The sequence below is a fragment of the Solanum verrucosum genome, unplaced genomic scaffold (assembly GCF_900185275.1).
Source record: "Solanum verrucosum unplaced genomic scaffold, falcon-dt-bn FXZP01000115.1, whole genome shotgun sequence".
NCBI classification, from domain to species: Eukaryota; Viridiplantae; Streptophyta; class Magnoliopsida; order Solanales; family Solanaceae; genus Solanum; species Solanum verrucosum.
This window is the reverse complement of record NW_026020680.1, coordinates 1,511,984-1,526,268: the sequence shown is the minus strand read 5'-3', so window position 1 is coordinate 1,526,268 and position 14,285 is coordinate 1,511,984. Positions and strand designations below refer to the sequence as shown.

Genomic DNA, 14,285 nt, shown 5'->3' with positions numbered 1-14,285 from the left:
TTTATTTTTTGTATGTGTCGAGATTTATTTATTTTGGGATATCTATGATAGATTTAAGAAGATAAAGTGAAAGAAATTTGATCACCAAAAGAAATAAATTCAAATTAATCATTGAATTAAATAAGGCAAATAATTCATATGTGAAAAAGGATTAAATATATTCCAAAACTTTGCGAGAAGAATCAAATATATCCCTACTACATGACTTTTATTTAAATTTAAATCAATTTTTTCACCTCACAAGTCGAATTGAAAGAGGTATGTCTGAACCATTTGTATCACGACAAAAATATAATTATGTCACTTTTTAATATGGAGGATATATTTGCTCTAAATTATATAGTACCAGGGATATTTGTACCTTTTCCCATTTCAAAGTTGTGAATTCAAAATCCAACTTAGAATTGTGTTGTTGTTTTATACGTATCTATTCAAATGGTAGTTCTGTTGAACTATCGGATTAAGCTAATGACTTAACCCAACAAGTACTGGAATAGTAGTGACTGACTCTTTAGGTTCACAATTTTTCTGCAAACATTCGCTCGTAGACTTGATATGGAAATATTACAATACAATAGAAATTGCAGCTAATGTACAACATTGTAGTTGATATTCTAACAAAATTTGAACTTTGCCAGGTGAACTACTTTGCAGGCTTAAGCAATCTGGATAGTTGGTGTTTGATTCTTCCTAAAACGAGTCAATGACAATTCAAGTCTAACATATATGTACATAATCTTGTCGCAACTAATATACAAAATGTCATGCTATATATTCTAAACGTGGAAAGGTTTCCGAGGTGTTGGAGATCGATTCTCCAGTGATTGCAATCTTTGTTTTAAATGGAAAACTTCAACCTGCAAAACCAAAGGATATTCCCTGAATAAGTACAATGCCAAGGTCTGAAAAGCAACCTCGTGGAGCAATACAAAGAACCATAAAAACAATTAAACCTCTTATGATGTGTATTCGTGCAAGTTACATAATCATAAGAGAGCTAATAAATTTCTATCAAAGATGGTCAAGTGGCCAAAATGTGCATTAAGCAATTATATATTTCGATAATTGTATAACTTTTGAGTGGTATCCTAAGCATCTGTTGATCTCATCAGGTTCTTCCCCATACGGTTTTTCCCTTACCCAAGCATCCCATCCCAACCCCAGAATAAGAATTAAAAGATGAATAATGTAAAATAATATGTTGCTTATGATTTCCTTTATCATTCTTATGATTATGATCATACCTGCAACTGGAAAGCTCTTGCCCTTTCTCCAGCAAGGACTCCTCTTGTTGTATGCAGTTCCTGCATTGGATATTGTAGACATAAACTTAATAAGAGTGGGCTGAAAAGTTGGCTCGGACATTTTAGGAATAGATAAAACAATAAAACCTCTCTTTACCTTCTGTGTATCATCCATAACTGCCTTGAGGAAAGCCACGTCATGCTCAAGCCTGACATTATCAGAGTGGACAATGTTGGATAAACTGTTAGCCTCTTCCTGGGCCATTTCGACACTAGCTAGCTTTTCTTTAAGCAACTCCATCTCCTTTACAGCATCAGCCATCTTTTTCTCCATGTCCTGTTTACTCTTCACTGCTGCTTCACGGCCAGCCAATGCAGTTGTCAGCTGTCCTTCTAGAATTCCATTCTTTCTCATTAAGGAAGATAGTTTTGCTTCATACTGCTGACAAGCACCTGATGAAGCTGGCAATCCAGCTTTATAATCACCTTCTTGGAAGACAAAATCATCAGTGTCTTGAAAAAAGTTTGCACTTGCTTGTCTGTAATGAGTAGGCAAATGTCCAGATTCAGAGATAGTAGACATCTCCTCAGACATAATTTTACCTCCATTGCTGCTTGTTTTGGGTCCTATGTCTAGTTGTTTTGCTCCTTGTTCCTTAGAATGAAGATGAATGAAACATCAGTTTGACTAGAAAAACAAATAAACTTCAGAACATACAATCACTTAATTGTAAATTAAAATCAATCTAATTGTTGTATCTTCGAGCCCAGTATATAAAGAAATCACTAGCAGCAAAAACAGCAACAATTAAATAGAAAAAAACAAGCTATAAAAACCTCCGGAATAAAACACACCTAACACATGAAATTACAATGTTCAACAGACAACATATAGCCATCAAGAAAGAACTAGAATCTTCAAGAACTTCAAACCAAATTAATCAAAGGACAGCCCGGTGCTCGAATCACGTGTTCACGCATGGTCCAGGGAAGGCCACACTTCAAGGGAGTGTAAATTGTAATGGAGGCAGCCTACCTTAACACAAGCATCAGTGGCTAATTCCACGGCTCGAACCCCTAACCTATTGATCCTATTCCAAATTCTGTTCCTATCTAATTCAACCAACATATTATCTTAATCTTAACCCGTATGCTATTTCATAACCCCGTCCATCAAAAATGCAAATTCAAAACTTCGTTTGATAGGTCATATGTACTCATCCATCTACTCAGGGACCTGAGATTGTGAAGAGTGAAATACTAGAATAGTTGCTATAGTTTACCTGTGAAGGACTTTCATCTCCTGAGGTCTTGGTCATCTTTGCACTGGCGTCTTCATCATTGGAAAATTGCTTGCGAAGTGAGACATTACCAGACACAGAACTAGGATCAATGAGTAAAGACTCTGACAATGATTTTCTACCAGAGCCATGATGCTCAACCGCAGAGGCTAGATTCTGTCTCGCTATGGAATCCACATGAGAGGTAGTAGTACCATTAACTGGCTGAGAAGCAGGCCCAGTGGATGTCAAACGATTCCCAGATAGCAAGTTCCCAGCAGCTTTACTTAAGCTTGATCTGCGGCCCATTGACAATTCATTTTTTTCCATAATAAGTACCTCAACCTGTAAAAGAAAGATGAAATGAGGCAAAGCAAATACTTTGTACATGAGAATTTGACTTTAAGAAGACAATATGTCAGCGCTAGCTAATAGATGATTATATAGCAAAAGTTCTGGTTTTCATGTTACCTCATTTGATGGATCTTTCTTGAAACCACCAAAACCCACAAGAAAATCCCTTTCCTTATGCTGCACAAGGACGAGGCTGAATCCCTGGCATTCATTAAAATGTTGAAAAATACTACATGATCCACTAAATTGTCAACTTTATGTGATGCAATCTAGAGCAAGAGCATGTAATTTTGTTGAAGTACAGGTTCAAACATCAGATCATAGGTGCACTTTATAATAGACCACACGACTAAGTCCTTAACAACCCTTTTGCTTTAGAGAAATTTTTCATAAACAATAAAAATTGACGCTTAGATTAAAATATTTATTTTTACTTTTGAAAGCTAACTGTTTATTTTTGCCATAAAATAATTTAACAAAAACCAAAATATTCAACTATCTTTTTCAAACACTAACCCTAAGTTCAATACTTCTTTTTGATCACCAAAATCCCCAATGGCCGGCCACATGGTTTGAAACTCGGTGGATAATGTCCCCCATTCTTCTCCACTTAATTACCAGCTTTTCTCTACAGTGTGGTTGAAACCCATGATATGCACCTATAACCCACACATCATGCATTGACTTTTACAACTAGACCAAAGCCTTGGGGGCAAGTCCAAACACAACAACAACATATCCAATGAAATCCCACAAGTGGGGTATGGGGTAGAATGTACGCAGACCTTACCACTACCTCGTGGAGGTAGAGAGGCTGTTTCCGAAATAGGTCCAATTCCATTCATAAAGTTGAATGGAATTGTATTGCATCTTTTTATTATTGGTGTAAAAAGATAGAAATAGATGAATTAGAACTACTAGATTTGTTGGGATCTCTGTAAGTAGCTTCCTCCATTCTCTTTTTGCTTCTTTTTGAAGGTCTCCAGCATATCCTTAATGCCGAGGAATACAACATTACCAATTTCAATATAAAAAAAAGGGGAAGAGGCATTCTTTTTGATACGAACTAAAAAGGAAAGAGGCATTCTTTTTGATACGAACTAAAAAGGAAAGTAGGACAAACAAATTGAAATAAAGGGAGTAATATTTAACATAAATTATAATAGTCATACTTTCACATGCAAAACAAAGCATGGCAAATCTTTGCTAGGTCTGGACCATATCAGATACTGGAGAATAAAAAATTTGAGTTGACTGACGTAAAAATTCAAAGATAGCACCAGCACAAGAGCATATACTGTGAGTTGACTCACACAAAAGTCGATTGACATAATGTCAAAAGGCAGAAGCATGTATCATAATTGTGAGAAAGTGAAAAGAAAAACTGAACTGAACCTTGTTGGTTGTGATAGAAGAAGCTGGTGAAGCAACAGCAACAGACCATTCAAGTTTTAGAACATCAAATATTAAAGTCTCAGCATGTCCTGAAGGAAAAAAGTATGGTTAAGTACTAAGAATGGAAACAAAGGGAAGAAGGAGAAGAATAAATTCAAAAATCAGAAAGCTTAAGTAGCAAATAGGTTCCTATTAAATGCATTTCTTTGTTGAGTTGTGTATCGATGATGATGAAGTAGAAGGCTGCAGTTATTAGCTATTTAGACATACTTCTTTTCCTGCTACCACCCCCAGCAATATACCATTTAGTTCCACAAAGCACTCCACAACAACCAGCTCTAGGTGAAGGATGGAATCCACGTATTTTAATTCTTGACCATGCCATCTGAGGTGAACATGAACATCTGGCATTAGAATGTTGCATATAGAAGAAATTTGCATTCATTCGGGGAAAGGAGAGCTTAAGATTTTATTCCACAAACCGTCTCGAAGTCAAGCGTGTACAAGTCATTTAACGTCCTGGACTTTGATGATCCACCAAAAATCAGGAGTAATTTATCATCATAGAGGGCAGACACATGGTTTGATCTTGGTGAAGGACCTGTTCCCCTGCATGCATGTGCTACTAATCAAGAAACAAACCTGATAATGCCACCATCGGGTAAAGTTAATGGCCCAAGGAGCAGGAACATTAGCAATCATATAAATGATATATCCTTTAGCAACTCACGTGCAATGAAGTGGCAGCCATGTCAAGGATTTAAGATCAAACATATGCAGATCGTTTAGCTTCCTCCTCTTTACGTCTTCACCCCCAAATAAAATCAAAACTGAGCTTGCTCTAAGGACAGTATGACCACTACGCGCAACCTGTCGATTGAATTGGCGAGTTAAAAAGAAAGCAAAAAAATTGACGAATAGCACCGAAGGTATCAGACATCATGCTGAAGTTAAGTCTTTAATACTTTCCTTCTGTTTCCCTTTTATCAAAAAGAATAAGATAATACCTCATGTAAAGGAGAAAGTTTATAGAAGTTTACTTCACCAAACTTAGTGAGACGTGGTGCAGAAAACAAGATATTAACTACTCCCTCTGTCCCAATTTATGTGACTTACTTTCCTTTTAAGTCGGTCCCAAAAAGAATGAGATTACCCTCAATGAAATGATTTACGGCCACACAAATTTCTATCATTCATTTTGGACCACAAGTTTTAAAAGTCTTCATTTCTTTCTTAAACTCCGTGCCGAGTCAAACTACCTCACATAAAATGGGACGAAGAGAGTATTACTTTTTCGATAATAGATACACTCGAGTCTACTTTATATCGTGTTAAACTGAGCGATCACTTCTATGAAGTGAATACCACAAAGGCAGAAAAGGGTATGCACAATCAGATTGCACAGGAGGACTAGAAGCTTTTACCGGAACGTCTCCCTTTGCTTCCAGAAGTGACCAGCATTCAGTTTCAGTGTCAAACGCCCAGACTGCAACAGACAATTTAGGAAGAAGTATATAGTGGAAAGCACAGTTGGACTAGATATAAATACAGTAAAATTAGCAGAAAGTTAACCTGAGACTTTTTCACTTGAAGGGTCTGTTTTCCCTCCAACCATAAGAATCTTTTTACCCCATTGAACCTGGGAAGTAACAGATAAATTTTCTGATGAATAGTACTCCAACACGACACACTTAACACCACAAAAGGATACGCTAATCAGATTAACAAATTGGATTAACAGCATTGCTACCATAGAAGTACCACAAGTAGTAGACTTGTACAAAAACATTTATTTCTCTTCTTCATCTGAAATCAAGTACTGATAACAAATATCCTTGTGATTGGGAGTTAGAATGTTCAGGTAATATTCATGTAGATGTTCTCCAAACATTCAGTACAGTCCCTTCTTTCCATTTTGTTTGCTCTTCCAGCTATTTTAATCCGTTCCAGAAAAAATAATTTCTTTCCTTAAATAGAAAGTCAACAATTTACACACCCTCCACATCTTCCAATTGTAACAATTATTTTTTTCAAAAAGGGGTTTCCCAGCCAACTTAGGCTCCACAACTAAACTATCAGGCAGTCTTATTGATTTTTTAGAAGACGGTACAACTCAGTTGGTTGACTACCTGGATGTTCATCTTATTGGCAAGGATTCTATTCCCTGCACTGTAATTCCCTCTCCCCTCCCCAACCCCCAATTTTGTACTTTTTTCTAAAAAATTGTCTCACAGTTTAGTTAAGCATAGGATTCTCAATTTTATAAGCATAGGAGAACTTTAAACAGCCAACTTCAAATTCACAGTTGAACCTTCATGGGAAATCATAGATTCCTGACAGGAAAGAAAAAGCTCAAAAACATAATCTACAAAAAATCTGCATCAAAAAAATTTAAAAAGCTAAAATATCTCAAAAAACTAAAACAACCTAATAGATTACCCTATAACTAAGCAACTTATTATGCTAGAAAAATCACTTCAGTAACTGAAAACAAATTTTAACACTCCTCCTATGAAGCAATCTAAAAAAATTGTTCCTCAATTTCTGTTTCTACTATTTGTGCTTGAGGATTGTTTTTAAACTTGCACACTTTTGTAACATGGCTTATTTGTTTGCAATTTTCACATATTGCATCAGGTCTCCACCAACAAAAAATTTCCAAGTGTATTTTCTTCTTGACATACTTGCAAGGAGGATAATTAACTTTTTCTTTCTGGTTTGTGCATAAAAAGCACCCTCAATAATATTGTCTTGTGCTTGAAGAACACTAATTTTTTTTTTGAAACTTGGTAACTTTGCTTGAAGAACACTAATTAATTATGCAACAAAGAGGTAGATATCCTTAGACTCTTCTAAGGAGGAAATTTTAGACTTGAATCTCTTTGGAATTGTAAGAATTTTTATGGATGTTATGGATGCTTCCTCTAGTACTTGTTATATTTCTTTTTTTCTGTATGTTCTTTGATATGCGTAACCTGAGCCAGGAATCTTTTGGAAACAGTCTCTCTACCTCCCGGGGGTAGGGCAAGGGCTGCATACATTTTACCCTCTCTAGACCCCACCTTATGGAATTACACCGGGTATGTTGTTGTTGTTGTTGTTGTTCTACCTCAAACTCACGCATAATAACCTATCCAGACTTTCTGCTGTTAATCTCGGTGACACATCAACCAATATCAACTAAAATAGGATAGAGGAAATATCGTACAGAAACATTTTTGGGAAAGTGACCTTCAGTTTTTCTACCTTTTGTGGAATTCAAAGATAAATAACATCTTCAGGTAGGAAGCTTTTCAAATTTCTTTAAATGGATGTTAGCTAGGTCATTGCATGTTTCAATTAGCAGGCTCTCAAAATCTACAAACTTTTACTTGAAAGAGACAAATCACCAAGACATGGTGCATCTCTATATCCATAACAGTATCTTGACAAGTAAAATCCAAAAGTAAAGCAACAAAGTATACTAGAAAAATTAGAGTAAAGGTTACCAAAGCATGACCCTTGCATGCTGGGATCTTTAGAGGAAGACTGGTGGGCGAGAGGTAGAGCTTTGATGAAGCTGTTGTCCAGGAAAAGCTATCAAAATTTAGCACCTGAAATGAAAATGAACGCATGCCACTGGTATCAAGTATGCCACCTACAAAGCAATTTCCTCGACACTAATGATTGAAACTCGTCTCAGTTACTATCTAATCATTTCCCATTTTTCAAAGATCAACACAACTGCAGATTGGAGCGTTGATAACAGATCTAAAAGAGATGACAAACAGGGGAGATAGTTTAGTCCAGCATATCTTCTCGAAGTTGGATAAACAAGGCATAACTAATTTTAGAATTAGACCTAGATCAGATACTTTTTTTTTTGATAAGATAAGTGGTATTAATAACAGCATCAAGAAGATGCTAAATTTACGAGATATGGCATTTGAGCTTACAAAAAAATCTTTGGCTAACTATACAAACTATCTAAGCCAGAGCTAATGAGTTAGTAAATAGATCAGATACTTTACTTGGAAAGATTTTGTAAACTGATTGTATAGCTCAACTGGTAAGTGGTAACAAAGCTCACACTAACTCTTTGCATATTTTTCTTTACAAAGTGCCCTGACAAGAGTCAGCTCCTCTCCTTTTGTGTCTACATTAAGGTCGGGCCTAGTCCCCCTCTATGTAACAGTCTCTTCTTTATAAGATATACCCAATGCTAGGCAATTGGCCATTGGGTCCTTTGGAGGAACAAAAGTACAACTGCAGAAATTCTCTTGTGACTTAAAAGGTCAGAAGAAAAGAAAAGGTTTCATGGTTCTGAAAATCCCTCCACAAACCAAGATGAAGAAGCTTCTTACTGTTGGGCACAGACATTTAAATCATATTTCTGTCTATTCACGTGTTTATTCTACACACGCCATCCATGTACATCTGTTTCCTTTAGAATCTAACTGCTAAAATCAGCAAATCACCTTTAATATTATAATTTCTTCTTACTTATCAAATGTTTGATGTTAATCTTTGGTGATACTCCCTCCGTCCCTATTTAGTTGTCCACTTTAGAAATGACACACAGATTAAGGCAACAATAATTAGATTAAGGCAACAATAATTAGCATAGTGAAGTTACAATTTTATCCTTATAATACAATTTACAATTCCAAAATAAATTCACTCAAGATAACTAATCAATGCTAGGAAGTTCATAAGTTTATTACTTTATTTATGACAACTTTATTTAAATAAGGGTATAATAGGAAAAAAATTGTTGTCCTTTCTTGATTTGTCAAAATGGACAACTAAATAGGGACAACTAAAAGAGGAAATATGGACAACTAAATAGGGACGGAGGGAGTAATTATCCTTCGCATTCCACAGTGAAATCAAACACTATCCCATTTGAAGCGCAAAAAAGATCAATATTTCTGTTTATATATTAAGGCAGGAGTCATCAAACATGAGATAATGTTACTTAAGGAACAATCACCAGTTTACCTGCACATCCTCTAACATACGGCTACCAGTTTCTCCACCGACAACCACCATCTTGTTCCCAACAACAGCTGCTGCATGCTACTCAGTAAAAGCAAGATGTTAAGTTTTTAAAGCATCACAAATTTAATAACATGTGATATCTTTGAACAGTAGTCAGTTACATTGAAGCGAGGTGTAGGTTTCTCTCCAGCTATAGAAAGAAGCATCCAATTTTCTGAGCCACCTGAAGCACAATCGTTAAACTCAGGTGCACCTGATGAGCATTGGCAGCTCTTTTCTTCAGAATCATTATTACTGGGAGGAACAGCTTCACCCTGTGATGCAGAAAGAGCTTAAACTTTATGCTTCTTGTATGCAACACAAGGAAAAGTTGCAATAGAGGTCTTACACTGGAATTGCTAGAACGCTTGGGGTGCCTCATAGGACTTCTAGTTCCTTGAGCTGAGTTCAATCTGAGTAAATAGTGATGAGCTCAGACTGATATAAATAGCATATGGTTCAGAAGACCTAGCTATAGTGAGGAAATCCATATCCTTAGCAAATGCACGTGAGAGATCAAAAAGCCATGAGTATCAAATATCAATAGAAGGATTTTAGCAACTTAGGTAAGCAAGGACTTCATATCACTGTTTATATAAGGTATATAAGGCATGCCAAAAATTGTACTAGCGATCGCAATTGCATCTTTCACATGAGGATCTGAAATGGGAGTGCAATTGATTCAGGGGATTCATCTTATACAACCCTAACTAGTTTGGGATTAAGGCGTAATGATTAATTGAGTGAAATTGCATCTTACACATGGAAAGGATTGCAAGGAAAGCAAAGCCATATCTGACATAAGGGAAAATCTTTCAGTAATGCTCTCTTACCTAACGTAAAGTCAGTTTCCCCTTCCACAAGTGCTCCATGGATAGAGATAATAAAACTTTACTAATGAGTCAAATACAAGCCAATGAGCAAAGTTGTAGCTCACCAATGTCAATTGCAATAATGCATTTAGTACCTGACCTCTTACAAATGCAATTTATAGTTTTTGAAGAGGGGCAAAAGCTATACCTCCTAGAAAAGGCATGAGGGAAAGGCAACATCCAGTTGCTAAATTCTAATGTTTAATAAAGAACCTAATTGAGACTCCAAAACAGTAGAGCTCTGCTATATGTCTCCAAACTCCACAACTTTGAGGAGAAAATCCTAAGTTCTTCTGCCATTAGCAACCAAATCTAGCAAAGAAGAATACTTCTGTCTAGACCATAGTGAATTTGCCAGTAACAGCAACCCAGTTAAATGGTTAAATGACAACATGATTAGGTCTTGGAACCAAATTGACTAATTTAGCATGTTGTCATGTTGATAGTTTCTTAAACTAAGATATACATACAAGAACTCTTTTTTGAAATGGAAATATGCACAATCTCCAGAGACATAACCAATAAGCTCCAGCTTCTCAATCCTAAACACTATAAAGCACAATCATTCATAGAAAACTAAGCACACCAGCACAACACATAAACATGGCTACTTATATGTAGTTTCTAGGCATGAATAAGTATGTCATTACCTCCCGAGTTTCATTCGCCTTTTCGAGAACCCAAACATCTCGTCAAGTAACATATACCGCAACACTCAAACCTTCAAAAAAACAGAAAACAAAGCCGCATTATCATCCAAAAACAACCACATCACATTTCCATCAAAGAAAAGCTCAGACTTCGTAATCGGAAACCCACTTACGAATTAGAGAAAAAACTAGGTTTTGCCAGTTCGCATTGAAGCACACTCTTGGATCATCATCCACACTGAAAGCGACAGAAAGTATCTCCAAAAACTTGATTAAACTTGGGAGTTTCTTCCTCCACAAATGTACATTGAACCTCACTCTATAGTTTTGTGATGATTTTTACAGTGAGCTGAAAATGACTGTAGGTATGTATAGATACAAAAATAGTGTATGTAAGGGTTATTATTGATATGACTGAGCAAAATGAGTTGAATTTGACTAATGAGAAGTGCGTATTTTAGCATATCTACTCCATAAACGTACATGTAATGGCAATGCGGTCGCGGATTGAGCTTAACCACAAAAATTTTAATCTGCTTTACATAGACCTGCTCCGTATGAATCTGCATCGCTTCGTATAGATCTGCTCCGCATGAATCCGCACCACTTCGTATAGATCTGCTCCGCATGAATCCGCACCACTTCGTATAGACCTGCTCCCATGAACCCGCATCACATAATTTTTAATATTTTATTTTTCTAGTTAAGTTTGATACTAAAAATAAAATTCATAAAAATAAGTTCATTTTTTCATTAAGTTATATTAATTTAATAGATCTTTTAATTTTTAGAGGTTAATTGGAAAAAAACATGTAAGAAATTAATTATTTTTTATTAAACCATTTTCATTTACTATCTTACATATTTTAGTAGCTTTAAAGAAATTATTTTAATAAATAATGTTCTATCACTTTTATAACATGTAAAAAGTTAAAATAAAATTTAAACCGATATAAAATCACATATTCCCACAATTCGTCATACCCCAAATTAGTTTTTAAACAAACACACTCCAATCCCTCCCACCCTGCACAACTTTAAACCCGGGGCCCAGCCCTATTACCATCCTACATGTACGCAAATAAAAAAAAAATTACTGAGAGAGATGGAGTGAAAATGACTGAGGAGAAATGAGGTGCGCATTTTAGCATTTCGTTTGTTTTTTGTGTAATTATGTCATTACGTAAAGCATTGGGGGGGTGTGGATGCTAAGATGCGCTGTGGGTGTTTGTTTGTATGTGGTTTTTGGGTAAGAGTGAGTCGAGGAGCATTTATTGCGAAGTGGGTCCATTGGGCCCACTATTGTTGTTGGAACTTGTGGAAAGGGAAAGTTTTCGAATCCTTCTCAACTTTATGCTAATGTCAGAAACCATATTATTTTAGTTGGGCTGAATATTGTGGCCCAGCCCAGTATAATGAGTTTTCGAATCAATGGAACTTGGATGAGTATTTTCTCATGTTTGGGCCTTACTTAATGACCACGCTTGACCTATTATTTACCAAAGGATAGAAAACATATATATATGAAAAAATTACATAAATATACAACTTAAGATATCATAATTTTTAAAATTTAAAAATATAACAAAACTCTCTCTCAAATACGAATTATGCCCTCTCGGATACATTTCTATCACCTCTCGAATCCATCTCTATCTCCTCTCAGATACATTCCTCCCATTCAGTAATATAACATTTTTACAATGTATCAGACCGCCAAAAAATGTACCCGAGAACAATGAAAAAATATTTAGAATCTTTGTAATTGAAAAAACTTTCGAGATAGAATGTAATTAGCCCACAAATTTATGTACTCTATACCATAAATATACCGCACCGTGTAAGAGTCAATATGATAAGTTGTTTTAAGTTTGGGGTATTATAGTAATTTAACATTCAAGTTAGGGAGTTCATGCTTTTAAGATAGTAAAGAATATATATATAATGCTTTTTAATCTTGTGGTCTTAAACATGTCCGGTGAAAGTTAAATTTAAGAATTGACAAAAAAAAAAAAAAAACATTATTTAATGTTTGGAAATGAACTAAAAGAAAGACACAATATAGTTTTTTGTTAATTTTTTCATAATAATTCTATTATTACTTTTAAAAAAATGAATCCCTCAAATTTGATAAGACGGATACCTCATTTTTAAAGTCATTAAGCCACTCCTGCCATACTTTTTGTGCAATCGTGTGTAGAGTGAGGCCTTTTCGGAGAGTCGGGGTGAGCTGTGTGATGGGTCCGCAACATTTTGTGAACCTATCTTTTATCTTTACTTTTTTTTGTCTAATTCCATTAAGACAGAGTATTTTTTTGAGACATCTGTGTTATTTCTTCATTTAGATGTTCTTGACTCATATAGCCGGTTCAATGTATTTCCACACTCATAACATTCGGTTTATGCTATATCATGAATTTAATTTCTATTGATCCAGTGTTTTAATTTATTACTATTTTTAATGATGAAAAATGTTTTATATGAATTAGTTTGCCTGGCTAGTTTGGATGCAATAGTTATCGCGACCTAAGTAAATTGGTTCGTGATAATCTAGGTGAGAGCATCAATTTGCATGAACTATAGCAGGAAAAGGAAAGATGGAATATAATCTAATTCATATAAATTTCATTCTCTATATGGAGCACATAACATCATTATATCGATGCAATTGTCACAAGGAGGAAAGTGACATAAAATATATTCGAATTTTGACCGAAATTGTTGTAACAATACCAAACTTGAAAAAGACCTTTTACCTCCCTACACTATTTAATAGTGTATTTTAAAGATATATATGTGTCCACGTGGACATCATAAATATTGCATCATCATAAATAGTAATGTGTCTACGTGAGCACACATATATCTTTAAAATACACTATTAAATAGTGCAGGGGTAAAAGGTCTTCCATAAAGTTTGGTATCGTAACAACAATTTCGGCCAAAGTTGAAGTATTTTTCAGTCTCTTTTCCCTATAAATTACTAAGTTGTCACTATACCTTTGCCAGTGATTAATTTTCATGGATATAATCAAAAATATTTTTATTATTTGGTTGACCTAATGATTTTCTATGATTCTATATGTTAATGTTGTATCATTCTAGACGTTAATATTTTGTATGGTAATAGCTTGCATGCATGCAACCATTCACACAACACATGTTAGATGCTCTTTTATCATAGTAGAGCTATTATTGGTGGCAAATAATATGTACTTCCCTTTAATTTAGATTCTGCAATTTTGCATGAACAAGCTAAGGTTTATTATTGCTCAATTTTATTTGAACTCGATTGATTATTTCATGTATAACTATGAATTTAAATTGTAAACCTTGACAATATAAATAATTTTTACGTCATTTTTAAATTAATGAGCGCAAAAGAAAACAAAAAAAAAATCATCAATGTACAAATATATGAAATGAGACAAATCAAACAACAACTGAATTCAAAATTAATTAGACAGAAAA

General features: G+C 35.0%; 1 protein-coding gene across 3 annotated transcripts; it reads right to left on the bottom strand.

Moving 5' to 3' along the window:
- Window positions 1-559: 559 nt before the first annotated feature.
- LOC125812292 (acyl-CoA-binding domain-containing protein 4) lies at window positions 560-10,945 on the bottom strand. Of its 3 annotated transcripts, XM_049491802.1 has the most exons (17): window positions 10,815-10,945; window positions 9,642-9,705; window positions 9,415-9,567; window positions 9,254-9,331; window positions 7,762-7,866; window positions 5,846-5,912; window positions 5,698-5,759; window positions 5,004-5,143; window positions 4,756-4,882; window positions 4,544-4,658; window positions 4,274-4,362; window positions 2,996-3,079; window positions 2,528-2,869; window positions 1,848-1,899; window positions 1,402-1,730; window positions 1,245-1,304; window positions 560-857 (listed from the first exon to the last, which is right to left on the bottom strand). In XM_049491802.1, exons 1-17 carry the CDS (start codon window positions 10,865-10,867, stop codon window positions 777-779), a joined length of 2,001 nt encoding a protein of 666 aa, XP_049347759.1. In that variant the 5' UTR covers window positions 10,868-10,945; the 3' UTR covers window positions 560-776. The 3 variants fall into 3 exon arrangements, with proteins under 3 accessions (XP_049347759.1, XP_049347760.1, XP_049347758.1); XM_049491803.1 differs by having other exon boundaries at window positions 1,402-1,899; window positions 7,762-7,910; XM_049491801.1 differs by having other exon boundaries at window positions 1,402-1,899.
- Window positions 10,946-14,285: the final 3,340 nt, after the last annotated feature.

Coding starts and splice junctions, on each gene's coding strand:
- LOC125812292 (XM_049491801.1), bottom strand. CDS start 10,867: ATGTTACTTGACGAGATGTTTGGGTTCTCGAAAAGGCGAATGAAACTC. Junction 3,080..4,273: donor CTTCTATCACAACCAACAAG/GTTCAGTTCAGT, acceptor AATGAATGCCAG/GGATTCAGCCTCGTCCTTGT. Junction 1,305..1,401: donor TTATGGATGATACACAGAAG/GTAAAGAGAGGT, acceptor TATCCAATGCAG/GAACTGCATACAACAAGAGG.